The sequence below is a fragment of the Oncorhynchus mykiss genome, chromosome 22, assembly GCF_013265735.2.
Source record: "Oncorhynchus mykiss isolate Arlee chromosome 22, USDA_OmykA_1.1, whole genome shotgun sequence".
NCBI classification, from domain to species: Eukaryota; Metazoa; Chordata; class Actinopteri; order Salmoniformes; family Salmonidae; genus Oncorhynchus; species Oncorhynchus mykiss.
Genome location: NC_048586.1, coordinates 42,539,176 through 42,560,731, shown reverse-complemented (window position 1 = coordinate 42,560,731; position 21,556 = coordinate 42,539,176). Strand labels below are relative to the sequence as shown.

At 40.8% G+C, this 21,556-nt stretch overlaps 1 protein-coding gene across 2 annotated transcripts in view; it reads right to left on the bottom strand.

Moving 5' to 3' along the window:
* Window positions 1–9,761: 9,761 nt before the first annotated feature.
* Window positions 9,762–21,556, bottom strand: part of LOC110501894 (glycophorin-C) — a 38,998-nt gene continuing 27,203 nt past the window's right edge. For both annotated transcript variants that reach the window (XM_021579751.2, XM_021579752.2), the window contains exons 3-4: window positions 12,011–12,052; window positions 9,762–10,882 (exon numbers count right to left, since the gene is read on the bottom strand). In XM_021579751.2, coding sequence (XP_021435426.1) covers window positions 10,686–10,882; window positions 12,011–12,052 — 239 coding nt within the window. In that variant the 3' untranslated portion in view covers window positions 9,762–10,685. The remainder of the gene's footprint in view (window positions 10,883–12,010; window positions 12,053–21,556) is intronic.

Here is a 21,556-nt window from a genome sequence, read left to right as displayed (position 1 = left end):
GTTACATTTTGAAGCTTTTTCTTTAGTGGGCAGCTTGATGAAAGCCAGTCAATTTTTAAATTACACAGAAAATATATGTTTGTTGATATCACATACATTATCAAGCATTTCACACATGTTATCCAGATACTGACTGTTAGCACTTGGTGGTCTATAGCAGCTTCCCACCAGAATGGGCTTTAGGTGAGGCAGATGAACCTGTAGCCATATTACTTCAACATTATTTAACATGAGATTCTCTCTAATCTTTACAGGAATGGGGTTCTGAATATAAACAGCAACACCTCCACCATTAGCATTTCTATATTTTCTGTTCTAACCTTGTATGGCTACCAGTGTATCATCAACGGTTTTATCTAATTGAGTTTCAGAGATAGTCAGAATATGAATGTCATCTGTAACTAGCAAATTATTGATTTCACAAACATTGTTTCTTAAGCTAAGTATGTTAACGTGGGCTAATGTGAGCACTTTTCTTCTGGGGCACTTACTTGCTTTCATTGCTTTACTGGGAAGCTTAGCAGCAGTAGATGTGCTCATGTTCTTTATGTTAGTGCAGGGTGAGCTGCTCACAGTGGACTTCCTCCTAGGGCACACCGGCTTAGTGCTAACAGTATAAATCTGGTTCATAGGTACATGATTACTGCATACAACAGCTGCAGGATCAGTAGAGGCATTCAGGGCAGTTAAATGGACATAAATGAGGTTGTTTGTATTGTGTCTACCGACGCCCCTGGTGTAATGTACCTTTGCTAAAGCATTATGACAACTCTGAGTCACAATGGTAGGGATTAGCTGAGCTGGGCTTGGGTCATTGATAATGTACATTTGCTAAAGCATTATGACAACTCTGTGTCACAATGGTAGGGATTAGCTGAGCTGGGATTGAGTCATTGATAAATCATTGTCTCAACGCAGCCTTATAGTGCTGTGAAAGGATCCAGGAACCTGCGTCACAATAGTAGGGATTAGCTGAGCTGGGATTGAGTCATTGATAAGTCATTGTCTCAACGCAGCCTTATAGTGCTGTGAAAGGATACAGGATCCCAAATGATTTGGGTGGATCCCATCCTCCTTATAAAACCTGTTTTATTTCCAAAAGGTATCAACATTTTCAACAAATTTACATCTATTGAGCTGCAATAATCATGTAGCCAGTTGTGAAGAGAAAGAATCCTGCTAAAGCGTTCAATGCCATGATTCAGAGATGGCAGAGGGACAGATATGATGGGTCTTTTGTTAATGTCTGGCAGAGAGCCAATCAACTCTTTAAAATCCAAATTTTCAGAACTGCCCTTCATAATGTCATTTAAACCCACATGGACTACGATAGAATCGATTTCCATGTCCTGGCGTGGAACGTTCGGGAGCAATACGCCCACTCCCACGCTTCTCAGGATTCAGAAAACCCTTTATGGATGGGCGAGAGGCATGGCTATGCCATAGCAAAGCCATGCATCGTCTTACTACAACTCTTTGAATTTTTTAAATCCTGTGTTAGGAAATTTCTAGAGAGAATTTCATTATCTTCAGCAGAGATTAAAAAGATTTCGGTCGCAGGTGTCCTACGCTCCACTTAACGTGTGATCTAAAAAAAAATGGCCGCCCTGTGGAGAGTGAATTACTATATTGTCATGCGTGTGTGTCGTATACATGTTTGCAGAGAGCTAATCATACCTGCATCAGCACTAGTTATCAAAGCTAAATGTGCAGAGGAACCATCTCGCTTTTTTGGTCTCTAACAAGCCTGCTGTTTGAAGTAAGACGACTCATTTCTTTTCAAACTTGGCAATTACGGAGACAAAGAAAAGTTCTGCAGAGTTTTCACATTAATCATAGCCAACAGAGAATAGAGGGGTTGGGAAATTAAAATGAGTTTTGGAGCTTGGGGGTGTATTTCCTGTTTCCATTTCCACCACAATAGAATTAATTGACAAAAAAAGAATTTCCTGTGTTCTCGTTTTTGTTTAGTATCGTCCTGCCAGAAAGTCAAAAAACAATATCTAATGATTGGAGATGTTCTTTCACTGAGTCAGGGCAGCTATATCTATAAATGAGGTGTACTTTAATATTGTTTATTTTTTTTGCAAGGCAATTTAAAAAAAGCATCATTACAATGTTCCAAGAAATAATCCCACAAATAGTTCCACAAACAGGGTTACAGCACTTATCCATCCTCAGACATTTGTACAGGACTCTCCAGCTCTGACATACTCATCATTGAGTTGTGCACCAATCCCCCCCCAAAATTTGAGTTTGTAATGTCCATTCAAAACATTTTATGGACACAAACCACACAGTACTTGAAGAATCAATAATGCATTTTTTTTGTTAGTAATGTTGAGGTGTAAATTATTAGGCCCAAATCAGGATGGGGAGACCACAATATTTTTTTAGTTTTCTGTGGCTATCCAAAGAGCATGTCAATTTATACCTGGAATTGACCTAAGTCAGTGGACAGGCTGCTAGTGGGAAAATGCAATTAGGAACCGGTCTGATCCCTGGTTCTCCCTGTCTAGGACAGAGCATCCCTTTGGCCTTCACAACTAACTCCATCAGGGTAGGCCTTCCTGCATTTTCATAGTGCCATCAGAAAGTATTCAGACCCCTTAACTTTTTCCACATTTTGTTGTGTTACAGCCAGTTTAAAATTGATTAAATTGAGATTGTTTTGTCACTGGCCTACACACAATACCCTATATTGCCAAAGTTGAATTATGTTTTTTTTTTTTTCTTTGTTGGCACTCCTATATGTTCCATAAACATCACAAATTGGTATTTTTCCCGATTAAATCCGTCCATGTATGCCCAAAATATCCATTTGTAACGCCTGTCTGCTTCAGGAAAAAAGCTCTCTTCCAACACGCAACGTCATTTTTAAAAATTATATAAGTTAACTATATTCTTTGACAAAACACTTCAACCTACTTTTGTAACCCAACTTTAGGTATTTGTAAACGTTAATAAGCGATCAAATTGATCACTGGGCGATCTGTATTCAATAGCAGCTACTAAAGAAAACAATGTCCATTTTTCAATCTTCCAAAATCGATTGTTGTAGGCTGGATGGAATGACGGATCTATTGATAATGTCTCAAAGGATTTTTGTCAATGAAAATTACGTTTTTGGCGACATCGTGTGGAAGCTGTAGGAATTGCATCTGTGTCCATATTAAATTTGGTGTCCTTTAAACAATACATGAAAGTGGCGCATGGATATTATTTTCAGTTTTCAGTGACCAGTTTTTCTTGCGCTTTTCGATGAAACACATGCTCTGTTATAGTCACAGCCGTGATTTAACCAGTTTTAGAAACTTCAGAGTGTTTTCTATCCACACATACTAATCATATGCATATACTATATTCCTGGCATGAGTAGCAGGACGCTGAAATGTTGCGCGATTTTTAACAGAATGTTCGAAAAAGGAGGGGGTAGGATGAAGAGGTTTTAATTAAGATGATTTGTGAATGACTACCGCATCTCTGTACCCCACACATATAATTATTTATAAGGTCCCGCAGTCAAGAAGTGAATTTCAAACACAAATTAAACGACAAAGACTCGGAAGGTTTTCCAATGCATCGCAAAGAAGGGCACCTGTTGGTAGCTTTGAGCATAGTGAGTGTTAAAAACGGACAGCTTCAGTCAGCTGATTCTAGCCATCCTTTATGGTTAGTTCTAGTTGGGCAGCTTCAACCAGATACTTACAGTATCACCACCTCTCGTTCAGCTTATCAGCAGCCTTGATTCCCGGGACTTCAGTTTCAGTTGGTCTATGACCCCAGCACGCTGTGTGGTCATAAACATGCTTTCCTGCTGAACTATTCCTCCTGTGGATTGAATTCCTGAACCACATAGTTAATGTCAGTTCTCACTGGACATGATTCTCAATTATCTGAACCGTGAGTGGTCAGATGTGTGTGTGACGTGTGAATGTGGACATCTTCTTCCAGTAAACTCCCCTTAACCTGGACATCCTCCTTATCCTTGTTCTGACTGGACATTCTGTAGTGGTTGCTACCGGCCTTAAGCCAGCACCTAAGACTTCTTATTATATTCATGGTCCTTCGATTCTCTACCACCCTAACCCAATTTTTCAGTGAGGTTATTAATTACGCTTTGGATGGTGTATCAATACACCAAGTCACCACAAAGATACTGGTGTCCTTTGTAACTCTGTTGCCTGAGAGGAAGGAAATCGCTCAGGGATTTCAACATGAGACCAATGGTGACTTAAAACAACTACAGAGTTTATTGGCTGTGATAGGAGAAAACTTAGGATGGAAGTTGGAACATCCTAATTGACAACGTGAAAAGAAGGAAGCGTGTACAGAATAAAATTATTCCAAAACATGCATCCTGTTTGCAACAAGACACTAAAGTGATACTGCAAAGCAATTGGGCAAAGCAATTCAATTTTTGCCCTGAATACAAAGTGTTATGTTTGGGGAAAATCCAATACAATACATTACGGAGTACTACTCTCCATATTTTCAAGCATAGTGGTGGCTGCATCATGATATGGGTATGATATTAATCATTAAGGACAGGGGAGTTTTGTCAGAGTAAAAAAATCAAATCAAAATCAAATCAAATCAAAATGTATTTGTCACATACACATGGTTAGCAGATGTTAATGCGAGTGTAGCGAAATGCTTGTGCTTCTAGTTCCAACAATGCAGTAATATCCAACGAGTAATCTAACCTAACAATTTCACAACAATTACCGTATACACACACAAGTGTAAAGGAATGAATAAGAATATGTACATAAAATAATATTTGAATGAATGATGGTATAGAACGGCATAGGCAAGATGCAGTAGATGGTATAGAGTACAGTATATACATATGAAATGAGTAATTTAGGGTATGTAAACATGATATAAAGTGGCATTGTTTAAAGTGGCTAGTGATACATTTATTACATCAATTTTTCCAGTGGCTGGAGTTGAGTCAGTATGTTGGCAGCAGCCACTCAATGTTAGTGATGGCTGTTTAACAGTCTGATGGCCTTGAGATAGAAGCTGTTTTTCAGTCTCTCGGGTCCCTGCTTTGATGCACCTGTACTGACCTCGCCTTCTGGATGATAGCGGGGTGAACAGGCAGTGGCTCGGGTGGTTGTTGTCCTTGATAATCTTTTTGGCCTTCCTGTGACATCGGGTGGTGTAGGTGTCCTGGAGGGCAGGTAGTTTGCCCCCTGTGATGCGTTGTGCAGACCTCACTACCCTCTGGAGAGCCTTACGGTTATGGGCAGAGCAGTTGCCGTACCAGGCCCGACAGGATGATCTCAATTGTGCATCTGTAAAAGTTTGTGAGTGTTTTTGGTGACAAGCCGAATTTCTTCAGCCTCCTGAGGTTGAAGAGGCGCTGCTGCGCCTTCTTCACCACGCTGTCTGTGTGGTTGGGCCATTTCAGTTTGTCCGTGATGTGTACGCCGAGGAATTTTAAACTTTTTAACCTCTCCACTACTGTCCCGTGATGTGGATAGGGAGGTGCTCCCTCTGCTGTTTTACTGAAGTCCACGATCATCTCCTTTGTTTTGTTGACGTTGAGTGTGAGGTTATTTTCCTGACACCACACTCCGAGGGCCCTCACCTCCTCCCTGTAGGCCTTCTCGTCGTTGTTGGTAATCAAGCCTTCCACTGTAGTGTCGTCTGCAAACTTGATGATTGAGGGGGCCCCAGTGTTGAGGATCAGTGGGGTGGAGATGTTGTTACCTTCCCTCAATACCTGGGGGCGGCCCGTCAGGAAGTCCAGGACCCAGTTGCACAGGGCGTGGTCGAGACCCAGGGTCTCGAGCTTGATGACGAGTTTGGAGGGTACTATGGTTTTAAATGCTGAGCTGTAGTCAATGAACAGCATTCCCACATAGGTATTCCTCTTGTCCAGATGGGTTAGGGCAGTGTGCAGTGTGATTGCGATTGCATCATCTGTGGACCTACTGGGGCGGTAAGCTAATTGGAGTGGGTCTATGGTGTCAGGTAGGGTGGAGGTGACTTCATGATGATGGAAGTGAGTGCTACGGGGCGGTAGTCATTTAGTTCAGTTACCTTAGCTTTCTTGGGAACAGGAACAATGTTGGAGGGAATAGCTACACTATTTGTATTCGGTCATGTTTCCGGTCACCTTGCCCTGATTAAAAGCAGTGGTTCGTGCTTTCAGTTTTGCGCGAATGCTGCCATCAATCCACGGTTTCTGGTTTGGGAATGTTTTAATAGACGCTGTGGGTACGACATTGCCGATGCACTTGCTAATAAACCCGCTCACCGAATCAGCCTATTCTTCAATGTTGTCGTTCGCCGCAATGCGGAACATATCCCAGTCCACGTGATCGAAGCAATCTGGAAGCGTGGAATCCGATTGGTTGGACCAGCGTTGAACAGACCTGAGTGAGGGAGCTTCCTGTTTTAGTTTCTGTCTATAGGCTGGAAGCAACAGAATGGCGTCGTGGTCAGCTTTTCCAAAAGGAGGACGGGGGAGGGCCTTATATGTGTCGCGGAAGTTAGAATAACAATGGTCTAGGGTTTTGCCAGCCCTGGTTGCGCAATCGATATGCTGATAGATTTTAGGGAGCCTTGTTTTCAGATTAGCCTTGTTAAAATCCCCAGCTACAATAAATGCATCCTCAGTATATGTTTTTTGCAGTTTACATAGAGCCATACGTAGTTCGTTCAGGGCCATCGATGTGTCTGCTTGGGGGGGGAAATATGCGGCTGTGATTATAATCGAAGAGAATTCTCTTGGTAGATAATGTGGTCGGCATTTGATTGTGAGGAATTCTAAGTCAGGTGAACAGAAGAACTTGAGTTCCTGTATGTTGTTATGATCACACCACGTCTCGTTAATAATAAGGCCCCTCTTCTTACCAGAAAGATGCTTGTTTCTGTCGGCGCGTTGCATGAAGAAACCAGCTGGCTGTACCGACTCCAATAGCGTGTCTCGAGTGAGCCATGTTTCCGTGAAGCAAAGAACGTTACAGTCTCTGATGTCCCTCTGGAATGCTACCCTTGCACGGATTTCATCAACCTTGTTGTCAAGAGACTGGACATTGGCGAGTAGTATGCTAGGGAGCAGTGCACGATGTTCCCGTCTACGGAGCCTAACCAGAAGACAGCTCTGTCTGCCTCTTCTAAGGCGTCGTTGTTTTGGGTCACTGGCTGGGATCCGATCCATTGTCCTGGGTGGTGGGCAAAACAGAGGATCCGCTTCGGGAAAGTCGTATTCCTGGTCGTAATGTTATTGAGTTGATGTTGCTCTTATAACCAATAGTTCCTCCCGACTGTATGTTATAAAACCTAAGATTACCTGGGGTAACAATGTAAGAAATAACACAAAAAAACAAAATACTATATAGTTTCCTAGGAACGCGAAACGAGGCGGCCATCTCTGTCGGCGCCGGAAGTGTCAACGGAATGGAGCTAAGCACAGGCAAAATCCTAGAGGATAACACGGTTTCATCTGCTTTCCACCAGAGACTGGGAGATGAATTCACCTTTCAGCAGGATAAGAACCTAAAACACAAGGCATAATCTACACTGGAGTTGCTTACCAACAACACAGTCTAATGATGTTTTGTATTATGTAATTCTGTATTATGTTTCATGTTCTGTGTGGACCCCAGGAAGAGTAGCTGCTGCTTTTGCAACAGCTAATGGGGATCCTAATAAAATGCCAAATGTTTCTGAGTGGCCAAGTTACAGTTCTTAGTTAAATATGCTTGAAAATCTGTCAGGACCTAAAAAAATGGTTGTCTAGCAATGATCAAGAACCAATTTGACAGAGCTTGAAGAATTTAAAAAGGAATAATGGGCAAATGTTGCACCATTCAGGTGTGGAAAGCTCTTAGAGACTTACCCAGAAAGACTCACAGCTGTAATCGCTGCCAAAGGTACTTCTACAAAGTATTGACTCAGGGGTGTGAATACTTATGTAAATTAGATATTTATGTATTTAACTTTCAATAATTGTGCAACATTTTCTAAAAACATGTTTTTACTTTGTCATTATAGGGTACTGTGTGTAGATTGGTAAGAAAAAGACAGATTGAATCCATTTTGAATTCAGCCTGTAACACAACAAAATGTGAAATAAGTCAAGGGGTATGAATACGCTCTGAAGGCACTGTAGCTGGTTTAGCGCTCTCGTTATCTCTTTGTGTATGTAATTAACTAGTTAATTAACCAATGACAAATGCGTTCCCTTGAAATTGGTAATTCACAAATTGACATTCACATTCCAAACAAAGTTATTCAAAAGTAATTCAGGGAGCAACGAGTCATATTCAGTATTTTGGTAAGGGCACATTGGTGATTAAATTCGTACAGTCAGAGTTGCTTCCTTAGACATCGTTTGTTCTATGTTTTCCTCTGTCAGTTCACTTGAGAGCAGAGGAAGAATTTGAGCTTGCTGACAAATTTGACAATTTGTTGAGAAGTTTCTTCATTCCAGAATATCTTTTGTTACAGTAAGTCAATACAGTTTGTTTTGTGAGCTTGCAGAGAACTTCTGTGTCAGTTCACTTCCTTTACTTTCTAAATAGCCACTTTCGCTGTTTGTGAATTCCAATTCTGTATTCCAGGAATGCTTTTTCCACAGAAGGCATAGCTATGGTTTCTTAGATCCTCATGAGATGCTTTTTTTTCTGACAGGTCCCCAAAGGCAGATGTTCCGCATGACAGATTAAGAGCTTCTTTCAAAAACGAAATATATCCATTTTCAGAAATGTTGGAAAATGAGCATTTACTGTTAAAATAAATGATGAAAGAGATTGGTGTTTTTTCACAACTCAATATTAGGAAGGTGTTGCTAATGTTTGGTATACTTAGTGTTCTGTTTCAAATGTATCACTTGATTGTTTCATTTCAGAGAAACAAATAATGTATTTTTTTTTTTAACGTTTTACACGGTCAAATGTAACAAATAGCATATTTTTTTTAAATAAAGAACTATACAAATGATACATTTGAAACAATATTTATAGTCTATTCACACACCTGTGCGTCAGTCTAATTAACATAAGAAAATCAAAATCAGTCAGCCATAGTTCGGCTGCATCTCAATCCACTGTATCTACCATGTCGGCCTTTCGCATCTGCGCTGGAAAGTGGCAGAGCTACGGCGCTGTTTGTCAGACCAGGACACGTCCCAAAAATCGCTCTTCTCGTGAAAACGTTTGTAGTGTCCGAACGGTTAGGCCTACTAACTAATATAACCAAATAGAAAGATGTAAAGATGAGACTCTCACGAACACCATGGTGTTCTCCTCTATGACCCACATGGGGACTCATCTGAAGTTGGTACCGCCAATGTGCCAACTTCTGTCTGTAGCGTCCAAAACATTTTGGCTACAAACTATGGACACAAGTGCCATGGGACTCGTCTGAAGGTCACCAGGTACTGGTTAAAAAATGAATGGAAGTATGGAGGTAGTTTTGTGCCAACAAACAAATAAATAATTTAGCACGCCCAATTTTTCAGTTTTTGATTTGTTACAAAAGTTTGAAATATCCAATAAATGTCGTTCCACTTCATGATTGTGTCCCACTTGTTGTTGATTCTTCACAAAAAAATACAGTTTTATATCTTTATGTTTGAAGCCTGAAATGTGGCAAAAGGTCGCAAAGTTCAAGGGGGCCGAATACTTTCGCAAGGCACTGTATGTGTCCAAAAAACAAAAATATTTCCCAAGCTTTCTTATATCGCCTACATTTAGGACAGACTCTTCAAAACCTTATAATTTATATTTTGACTGTCTTTTTTTGCAATTGATGATGATGTTATTTAATGAGTCTCCATGGGCTGTAGTAGTAAAGATCAAATTCAATATTGTATCATATATTTTTTTAACATATTTTTGGGGGGATACCTACAGGGATCCTAAAAATTTAAATCCAATAGATAAATGATCCATGGTATGACATCTTAAAACAATTCCATATGTTTACATTTGACATTTAAGTAATTAGGCAGAGTCTCTTATGCAGAGCAACTTACAGTAAGTGCATTAACCTTAAGATAGCTAGGTGACACAACCACATATCACAGTCAAATAAACAGGATATGAACACTCCATTCTAGCTAAACAATTGATATGTAGCGTTTAGCAAAAAGAAACACATTTTTATACACATCTAAAATCAATGAATAAAAACATCAGTAACAGTAATATTTTACACACACATGTATAAGCAATCATTTCTGATGAAAAAACACAAATGTGAAAAATTGTTGGATATAACATTTTGGAAATCAATTCTTCAAATATAGCCTCCTAATAGCAAAGTCAATATTATGTATCTATCTGTTTCGTGATATGCCAAATATATTAAAGAGGAAAACTGGTAGGGGGGGGAAGAATACTGAATTAATATTATTGTTATTAAGATGCATCTTTGGTAAATTGTTGTCTATTCAGTCACTGATCAGAGTCTCATCAAGTGCCAGTCTCATCAGGAAAAGAGACCTTTAGCCAGTCTCATCAGGAAAAGAGACCTTTAGCCAGTCTCATCAGGAAAAGAGGCCTTTAGCCATAGAAGCATATCATCTTTAACTGAAAGGGCACTATTCACTTAAGTACAGCAAGGTCATTTTCATCCAGTCTCCAGACTTTCTATTCTCCAACCCCAAAATACCTAGGGTCCATAGCCTAAAGTCCACTGTAAACAGCAGGGGACGCCACTGCTCAGATAAAGTACTCCTTCTTGCTCTCGTCCATGGCATCCTGCAGAGCCGGGTCGCCCCGGAGCGCCGCATCCGCTGTTTCGGCAAACTCAGTGCCCTTGGCCTCGTTGGTGTGGTAGGTGCCCTTGTGCCGGTACATATAGCGAATTACTACAACCGCCAGGCACACCAACACCAGGACCACAGCAGCAATGACAGCTGCAAATAGAGATGAGAATGTTATAGCAAGGACTTTTGCCTCACAATGACAATGGCAAAATACAATGGGGATGGTTTTGACAATAGCCCACGATTCTGCACAGGTAGGACTTTGACCTTGAAGTGTCATTGATCTTTGAAATGGCAAGGTCATTGGAATGTATGTGGATCAGGAGAAGACTGCTCCTTGATTAGTTGGTAAACACCAACCCAAAAGGGATATACATCTCTAAAATACACATCAAGCTCCAACCTGCCAACAGAGTGCAGTGCAAAACAAAGTTTGTTTTGTAGTGTTCAGAGATTACAGGCCTAACCAGAGTGTACAGGCCTAACCAGGGTGTACAGGCCTAACCAGGGTGTACAGGCCTAACCAGGGTGTACAGGCCTAACCAGGGTGTACAGGCCTAACCAGGGTGTACAGGCCTAACCAGAGTGTACAGGCCTAACCAGAGTGTACAGGCCTAACCAGAGTGTACAGGCCTAAACAGCTGTTTCTCTGTTATTTTCAAATAAGAATTGTTCAATCAAAGTTCAACATGATGGTTTGCCAACAGTGAATATTAGCAGTACTCTGATAGGAGAGACAGTTTGTCCTACAGTGAACCGTTAAGTTTGAAAGAACTGCCTGAGGCAGAAAACCACAACTTGTGAAGATGTTTTGTGACTTAATTGTCTATTTTGTGGAATGCCAGTCTCTTGGTAATAAAAAGGCAGTTTCAGGCTAGATTCTGATTTGAACACATTACTGGCAGAAGAAGAACAGTGTCTTTTTAAATGCATATTTCGTGGTCTGTTACAGCTGTTGGCAGACAATGGCCATATTTTGTGCCATAAAAATAACAGTAGCATTACATTTTAAATTTGGCCCGTTGGTTGACTGACTTCAAAAAATGGCTTTATATAGCTCTGTTCCGAAACATTTAGCAGACTCTGCTTGCTATCTGAAAGAAAGAGAAAAGAGATGTCTTTGTGTTGCATGCATCGCCATCATTAAATTTAGGGGGATGTCTGCCTCCAGCATCCAATCTATCAGCAACATCGATGTGGATGAGGTTTGCAGAGGGAGGCAAGGCATGGAAGGCCTTTGAATGTTCTGAACATGAGAGGAGCTCTATTATAACTCACCGCCTAGTATGGCATCCAAGTATCCATCGTCCACATCGTAATCTAAGAAGGCAAAAAGAAAGGGTGTTTTCAGATCATGTGCTAATATACTTTAGGTTACATACATAAGTTACATACAGTACAGTGTGTCGTTATTTATGCCATGTATCTTGAACCGCATTCATATTTCTTTTCCCCAGACTTTCTTTTAACATGTGACTCTTTCAGGAGAGTTGTTATAGACAGCGGTCTCCCTGGTGTGTGTGCAGAGGGTTTTTGGTATCTGTCACCAGGGGACAGACAAAACTCTCATTGGAGAAAGTGATTAAAGGTCATCATGAATTATAGCGCATGCAACATCTGCCCGCCTTGACTTGACTTTCTCTGAAGGACAGTGAAAGAGTCAGTCTGCCAGAGACGAAACTATGTCATCTATAAAAACGCAACGTGAGATCCAAAATGGAGGTCGATCCTCGCAAGCTTGAGAGAGCGCTATAGCTAAAGAAATATATATATTTTTCATTACATCCCCGAAGTGCGCAAATAAAAGGCAGCCTCATTAATGCCTAATCACCCAAAACATCTAGGTGTTCGCCCACTCATTAGATCCTCATCACAATGCAATGTTTACAATGTGGACATATTCTCAGCAAATAAAGGGGCATTACAGAACCTGTCCATTTGGGACGAAGGGAGAGAAATTAAACAACAGATCCCAGTGTGTACTGTAGTTACAGCCTAAGCGAAGCAGCAATGCATGCTGGGAAAGGGACAACTCTAAACATGACCATGGGTGTGGCTCTTTCAGAAACTAAATCACAATATTTTTCTTCAATTCAGTAAAAAAAAACGAAGAGCTTTAGGACTACGGACATTGACAAATGCTTGCCTGTTCCAGGTGGCCTCGATATGCATGTATGAATCCCAGAACCGTCATTAACTCTTGATTGGCTATTTTAGATGCAGACTCACAGACCCTCTCTGCTCCCTGGACTGCATAACATTATTCAGAATGCGAAAACTCAAAACACATAATCAAAAAATGAACCCACCACCAGCAGTTATGAAGGCTGCTACTACTGTACACTCAGACCTGTGAATGTACTGGAATAGCAGGCAGGACTTGGTTGTGGAATGCAGAGCAAGAGTAAGAAGACAACATTACTTTCACTCCAGAAACGTTTAATCAACGTTTAATCAACATTTAGTCTCCTCACTGTCTTACTTCTGTAGTAATAGTTGCTGAAACAATATTTTTTTTACATAATTACACAACAGGTATAACTGATATACTTCTTACAAAATGGAGGTAGGCAATATTGCTCAATATTTCGTTACAAAACTGCACTCTTTCAACGTAACCAGAAGGACTGTAACAACTGTAATCGCTGCCAAAGGTGATTCTAACATGACTCAAGGGTGTGAATACTTACAGTACCAGTCAAACGTTTTAGAACATCTACTCATTCAAGGATTTTTCTTTATTTCTACTATTTTCTACATTGTAGAATAATAGTGAAGACATCAAAACTATGAAATAACACACATGGCATTGTGTAGTAACCAAAAAAGTGTTGAACTAATCAAAATATATTTGGGATTCTTCAAAGTAGTCCCCTTCGCCTTGATGACAGCTTTGCACATGCTTGGCATTCTCTCAACCAGATTCATGAGGTATTCACCTGGAATGCATTTCAATAAACACGTGTGCCTCGTTAAAAGTTAATTTGTGGAATTTCTTTCTTTCTTATTTTTTTTGAGCCAATCAGTTGTGCTGTGGCAAGGTAAGGGTGCTATACAGAATGCAGCCCTATTTGGTAAAAGACCAAGTCCATATTATGGAAGAACAGCTCAAATAAGCAATGAGAAACAACAGTCCATCATTACTTTAAGACATGAAGGTCAGTCAATCTGTAAAATTCCAAGACCTTTGAAAGTTTCTTCAATTGCAGATGCAAAAACCATCAAGTGCTATGATGAAACTGGATCTCATGAGGACACCCACAGGAAAGGAAGACCCAGAGTTATCTCTGCTGCAGAGGATAAGTTCATTAGAGTTAACTGCACCTCAGATTGCAGCCCAAATAAATGCTTCACATTGTTCAAGTAAGAAACACATGTCAACATCAACTGTTCAGAGGAGACTGAGTGAATCAGGCCTTCATGGTCGACACCAATAAGAAGAAGAGACTTGCTTGGGCCAAGAAACACAAGCAATGGACATTAGACCGGTGGAAATCTGTGCTTTGGACTGATGAGTCCAAATATGAGATTTTTGGTTCCAACCACCCTGTCTTTATCAAAGTTGCCCATCCCTGGTAACTATCCAGTGTTTCCAGATTTTTATGAAATATTACTTATAGTTAATTACAATATGAGTGAAGGAGTTTTCCTTCCAAATGTGTATTTACTAAGTATGTTAAAAAGCTGCTTTTCTGTGTTGGAATGGTGTAGGCATACCCCAACAACAGAATGGTGTGGGTGTATACTGGTAATAAAAAAATAACAATATTCATGCGAGTAGGCTGCTAATTGGCCAGGTCATCCTCCTTTACTGATGAAATAGCAATCATTTTTTAAATGGTCTGTTTGAGATACAAGTTTGAGGTGGGGTTTTAGAAGTGTTTATTTCTCAAATTTGTGCTTTGGCCACACATACGGCTATAGGATGAGGCAACAACATCTTTAGTTAACAGAATATGAACTTTTAAAAGTGAGATTTTCACTGGACAGGTACTTCACGTTGCCACTAAGATGCTTGGTGAAATTCAGAGGCAGGCAGGCAGCCTATCCGATCCTATTTTAAAAGCAAAAATATATTAACTCTCCATAGCCAATGTGAGTAAGACCTTTAAACAGGTTAATATTCGAAAGGCCGTGGGGTCAGACTGAATATCAGGATGACCAACTGGCAAGTGTAATTTTCAAACTCTCCCTGACCCGGTCTGTAATACCTACGTGTTTCAAGCAGACCACCATAGTCCCCGTACCTAGAAACAACAAGGTAACCTGTCTAAGTGATTATCGGCCCGTAGCACTCACATCTACAGCCATGAAATGCTTTGAAAGGCTGATCATGGCTCACATCAACACCGTCATCCCAGACACTCTGGACCTACTACAATTCGCATACCGCCTCCTCAGATGACGCAATCTCTATTGTATTCCACACTGCCCTCACCCACTTGGATAAAATTAATACATATGTAAGAATGTTGTTCATTGATTACAGCTCAAGATTCAACACCATAGTCCCCTCCAAGCTCATCACCACGCTCAGGACCCTGGTACTAAAAACCTCCCTCTGCAATTGGATCCTGGAATTCCTGACGGGCCGCCCCCCAGGCAGTGAGGGTAGGTAACAACACATCCGCCATGCTGCCCATCAACATTGGGGCCCCTCAGGGGTGCGTGCTTAGTCCGCTCCTGTGCTCCCTGTTTACCCACGACTGCGTGGCCACACATGACCATGACACCATCATCAAGTGATGGTGGTTGGACTGATCACTAGGGATTAACACTGGGATTGTCCTGGGACCACTATTCACATTTCCTGAAAATATTAAATGACAAGACCCAGGAAATTACACAGCCCGAGCCCAGGCCTAGTCCAACATTACAGAAATGAAATGAGCCTGAACACGAAAAAAAGCCACATTTCTAGAAAACAATAGGCTATAGGTATTTAAACTGCCACCTCAGCTGGCAGCGGAGTGAGGAGATGAAGAAAAAGCTCAGAGAGAGGAAAACTCACTTTAGTTATGATCAACTGAATGATTAAGATATTGAATAACGGGGGGGGGGGGGGGGGGACTTTACTTTCGAAGGACTCATGATTCAACCTTTGCCTCTCCTGAGCCCGTTGGGGAGTTGCAGCGATGAGACAAGATCGTAATTGAAATTGGGGTAAAATATAAAAATAAAAAAAAATATTGGAATAAATTAGGCTAATGCAATTGAAGTCATGTATAACATTTTTGACTTTACTGAAACTTACTGTCATATAAAACCACTATACTAATTTAAAGTTGTGTGTGGTCACCTAGATGATCATTTCAGTACCATTTTGATTGAGACAGCGCCATCTCACTGCTTTCGGACAACTATGTGTGTGTGGCGGGGGGAGGGGGGGGGGTTGAGAAATCAATAAATTGATAAATCAATCATTGTCAGATTTTTGTTTTCACTGATTCTCCGTTTTGATATTTGGTAACAGTTAGGCTGAGGAAATGTTAGATAAATTGAGGTGAGTGCTAATGATCATCTTTATTCTAGTTTGCTTATATATTAGCTGATCAGAACATTGTGCTAGCATGTTATACAAGTGGATTTTTCTCTTCAGCCTGTCCTACTCCCTACTAAAAGCCTGTGTCTGATAATCAATCAATGTTATTTTATTTCACTTAATCTCTTTGTATATTTGGTTAATTAACCTTTGGCTGGACAAGTGGAAGTGGTACCTAATTTATTTGTTTGCTCATCTATCACTGATCAGAAACATTTAGCATGCTATAATGTAGCCTGAATCAAGTGTATTTTGTATCTATTGAGTCACATGGTAGCTTTACTGTATATAGCCTTATATAGAGCCTGGGCTATTTTCCTATTGTCCCAATCCCACTAAAACTCCAAATACTAACTCCTGTGTTGCACGACAATTCCTAACTTTATTCTGTAATTCATACGTTGCGTACTATGCATGTCAAAATACCACTGTAACATGTCCTCATATTGCTGCCCATAACATGAGAGCTTCGGTAGAGAATGTGTGATCATAAAACTGTATGAGACTAGATGTGCATATAACAGAGTTGGTCCCTGATACTTTGATATTTTTTTACTGTTTCCACTTTTCATCTTCCCGTTATCTGTAATCATCAACTTGATTTTGCCAAGTGGGAGATATTCTGTCATTCGTTAGAGGTTATCTATCAAGCATAGCAACTTTTGTCAGTTGACTTTTGTTTGACTGCCATTAGAAAGTTTGAATGAATCGGCAACGCTATCGCCTACACAGGGTGCGCTCTGTGCGTCCTGTGTGTCGAGATAGCCTAGGCCTACAGCTGAAAATGTGCTGAATTAATTGAGTAACATGATAACGCTCGGAATGAATGGCCTGTTTCGCAATTCACAACATTGTCATTGGCGATCAAATGTACTCTTATTACTAAATATTACTTTCACTTTATCAATCTTTACATAGTGGCGCAGCCAGCAATGTGGTGCAGCGACAATCTTATTTGGGGAGAAGCCTGGCATAGTGCCCATATCTTGGTTTTAAACGCTTTAAATGACTCTGTGCACACACACTGGAGTCTAACCACATGCCTACACATACATAACATGCACACACATGCATAATGACGCCACACACACACTTTCACACTCACCACGTGCGCTGATGCTACTGCTCCAATGTGGAAGACACATTTCAGTTGATTGTATTCAGTTGTACAGTGTATTCGGAAATTATTAAGACCTCTTGACTTTTTCCACATTTTGTTACATTACAGTCTTATTCTAAAATGGATTAAATAAATGTTTTTCAATCCACATACAATACGCCATAATGATTTACTCCCTGTATATAGCCATATTATTAACCGGTACTTCCTGTATATAGCCATGTTATTACCTATTACTTCCTGTATATAGCCATGTTATTACCTGGTACTTCCTGCATATAGCCATGGTATTACCTGGCACTCCCAGTGTATGTCCATGTTATTACCTGGTACTTTCCGTATATAGCAATTTTATTACCTGTTAATCCCTGTATATAGCCATGTTATTACCTGGTACGCCCTGTATATAGCCATGTTATTACCTGCTACTCCCTGTATATAACCATGTTATTACCTGGTACTTCCTGTTTATAGCCATGTTATTACCTGGTACTTCCTGTATATAGCCATGTTGTTTTTGACTCATAATTGTTATTTGTTATTCACTGTGTATTTCACTATTTCTATCTTTAACTCTGCCTTGTTGGTACTGGACCCGTGAGCATGTCACTGTTAGTCTACACCTGTTGTTTACCAAGCATGTGACAAATTACATTTTACTTTATTTCATTTGTAGATCTGGGAGCCGAGGAGAGAGTTCAAATCCCTGATAAATTTGCCAAATTTGCCCGGAGTTGTCTCCTCATTAGCCTCAGATCCAAGATCCGCTCGCCGCCGCAACATGGAGAGCGGCACCGCCTGATGGGGACAGCTGAGCCACACCCAAGGGCAGATTTCTCTTCCCATCACCATTACCCAAAGGGGCTGACAGGCAGGCCAAGGCATGTTGGAGGGTGTTGGAGGGTGGTGGTGGGTATCGGGTGCCACAGAGCATGAGAGCACCATCATTCATCCCCTCCTCCTTCTTTCACTTCTTTCACACATTTCGCCAACACATCCGCAGAAGACCTTGCCCTGGGAGCGAGATACACTGCTTTCATCGCATTCCCAGAAGTGGCGTTAATCTTGCCGAAAGCCGACTGTGAAGCAGGGCTGGTAAGTGTCTCCCTGTAGGAAGGAAGAGGGAACTGGAAGCCAAATTAATTCCACCCTGCAGGTCTATGGCTGACACCGGGCTGATATGGTATTCCCAGGAAATAAATAAAGCCTGGCTGCAATCTAGCTCCAGTGGCTCTTGGTCCCTAAATGGTGGTCCAATTTCAAGTTTCAAGTTTTCAAGTTTTATTCTTCACATGCGCAAGTACAGTGAAATGCTTAACTTGCAAGCCCTTCCCAATAGCGCCGTATACAAACAACAACAAGAAAAATTAGGAAAAAAAAGATTGTAAGCTGTATACAGGGCCAGACCCAGTACCAATTTAGTGGCCATTGTAAAGAAAAGTAAATCATATTAATTTAAATGTTAGATACTGTGAGAAGCAAGATGGAAGCCTATCACACTGCATGGATCAATCTTTATGAAAATTATATTACGTACTGCAGTTGGTTCTCTAATGTAGTTTCTAGTATGGGAGTATGGCAGTGGGACAGTCCATTTCGTGGTTCCCTCTCTGGGGCAGCTGGCACAGGGCATGTCATTAATATACTATTGTATATTATTGTGATAAGTCTTGAGAGGTAACCATGACAATAACAACACTCTTGGTTTTCTGGCAGCAGTCAATGAGGCCATCAGTGCTGTGGCAACACAATAATGTTTAGAAATCAAATCAACAGTCGTCACGTTGTTGGTAAGTTGTACTTGTTGGGTGAGTTGAGATGTTCATTTTGTTAGTTTATTGGCCCCAATAAAGTGGCAGAAGGAGTTTGGGAATAATCTTCATCTCAGTCTGAGAAGTAGGGCCTATCAAACAACATGAGTTTGGGAGACTAACATCAGAAGCGTTAAACATGCAGGCGATAGATATGAATTCTGCTAAAACTGCAAGGGGAATGGAAATATAAAAAATAAAAACTCTTCAGTACTTATTTCGAATTTCAAGGATGGACAGACAGAGGTCAAAGACAGATTTCATAGTTTCACCGTGTCTCGGTGGGTTAAAAATAAATCATTGAAAGGGCGTTTCTTTCTACCGTATTTCCCACCTGTTGTTGTCTGGTGGATGTGACGGACTCCTGATTTCCTTCAGCAAACAGCCGTGGGCCGCTGCCTGTGCCTAACTTAGGTTGAAAACATCCACTAAATGCTGGGCTAAACACCACTCTCTCTCTCTCTCCCCATCTCTCTCGGCTCTTCCTCTTTGGGTGACGTTCCACAGAGATGGAAGCTCGTCTTGTATTATTTAAGACACGGAGGGCAGCTGTCTAAAAATAAAAATACTAAGTGTTCTTTAAAATGAAATGCACACCTTTGGAGGTGTGGAGCAGGTTGAGAGGCTTTACCTTCGTTAAACATAATCGCATTGCAGTTCCTCTGGTGCTAAGAGTTATTTCTTTATGTATTTCTTTATTTATTTTACTGTGTACTTCATTTTCAGAATATGTAAATACTGCATGTCGAGAAAGCCTACTGCATGTTCAATATACAGCATTTGTGCTTGTGGATCTGCTAAGCACCAACCATTATTAACACCGCAATTCTTAGTTATATGTTACACAAGTAACCATGAACAATGATAACCACTCACACCAAATACTCCTCTGGTATTGAGACTGCAAGTCTTCCATAAAAACAATGAACTTCCTCCCAGCGTCAGGGTTGCAGAAAGCATTAAGATAATGCTCCTGAGGAAAACGTTCAATGTTAAAATTTGCCTGCCAAAGGAAAATCATCAGCGCAGATGAGTTTTAATGTGCAAAGTTCGCATCGTCTCTCCCCCTCAGACTCATTTCCTGGGCTCCAAAACATATTTGACTTTTGAAAAACTTGAATCTATAATTAATGTACATGTGATCTGAACCCTGCATCTCCTGCACACTGCTCATTAATTTTCCTTGTTACATCACATGTCACATTTCTTATTTATCCCCTGCAGTAAGAACACGGTCAGAGTAAGACTGGTATGGCACCGTACAACTAAAATAATATCGTAATAGACTATTCAATGATTAGGTAACAAATTGCTGAGTGAAAAACGTAATTTAATTTCATCACCAGAGTCAGCAGTTCAAAGCTCTTTTTGAAGAACTGAAAGGCTGAGCTTACTGCTTCCATTCCATTAAGTCCAACAGCGGAACTTCTGGAGAGGCTAAACAAAGGTCAGAATGGACAGGCATGTATGAGTGTGTACAATGGACTGCAATCCAGTCTCACTCCATTTTCTTAGTTGCATAAACTTTGTTGTCAGAGAAAACAATCGTAGCCCCATTAATCAAAATGACTACTTTGTTTGAGCTGACCAAAGCATCCTTTTCTCTGTCACGTCCGAGACACATTTTTTTCCACCCCTCAAATATTATATTCATGCACTGACCTCCATGTCACCTTGTGATAAGGATATGGAGGAAATGAAGGGTAGGGGTGGGAGGGAGGCATCTTATCAGCTCTAAAACCATGCGCACATGCAATTTTAAAGGGGATTCATATGAGAGGTTTGATTTGCCTCTGTGAGTTCATTAGCTAAATACAGATCCCTAACGGGAATCACCATTTCACGTTTTCTTTATACCGCCAATTAACAATGTGAATGCTAGTTACTCTGCTTTAGGACATGCCCCTGACAGCACTGACAGTGGACAGTATCTTCCCTGATGAACTGTACATGTTCACTATTACCAGAAAGCATTGTGTTGATGCAAAACACAGTTGAAGCTGCATGGCAGGCATTTAGGCTAGATATAGTCTTGCGTTGCTATAGCTCCAAAATCACCTCCCAAGCCTGGTTCTCGACGAGGCTAAGCTAGATATTGGTGTTCTAGTGCGTTCTGTATCAGTGATGCAGGTTGATCATATTTTTATTTAACTAGGCAAGTCAGTTAAGAACAAATTCATATTTACAATGACCGCCTACCCCAGCCAAACCCAGACAACGCTGAGACAATTGTGGGCCGCCCTATGGGACTCCCAATCACGGCCGGATGTGATATAGCCTGGATTTGAACAAGGGACTGTAGTGACTCTTGCACTGAGTTGCAGTGCCTTAGACCGCTGCGTCACTCGGGT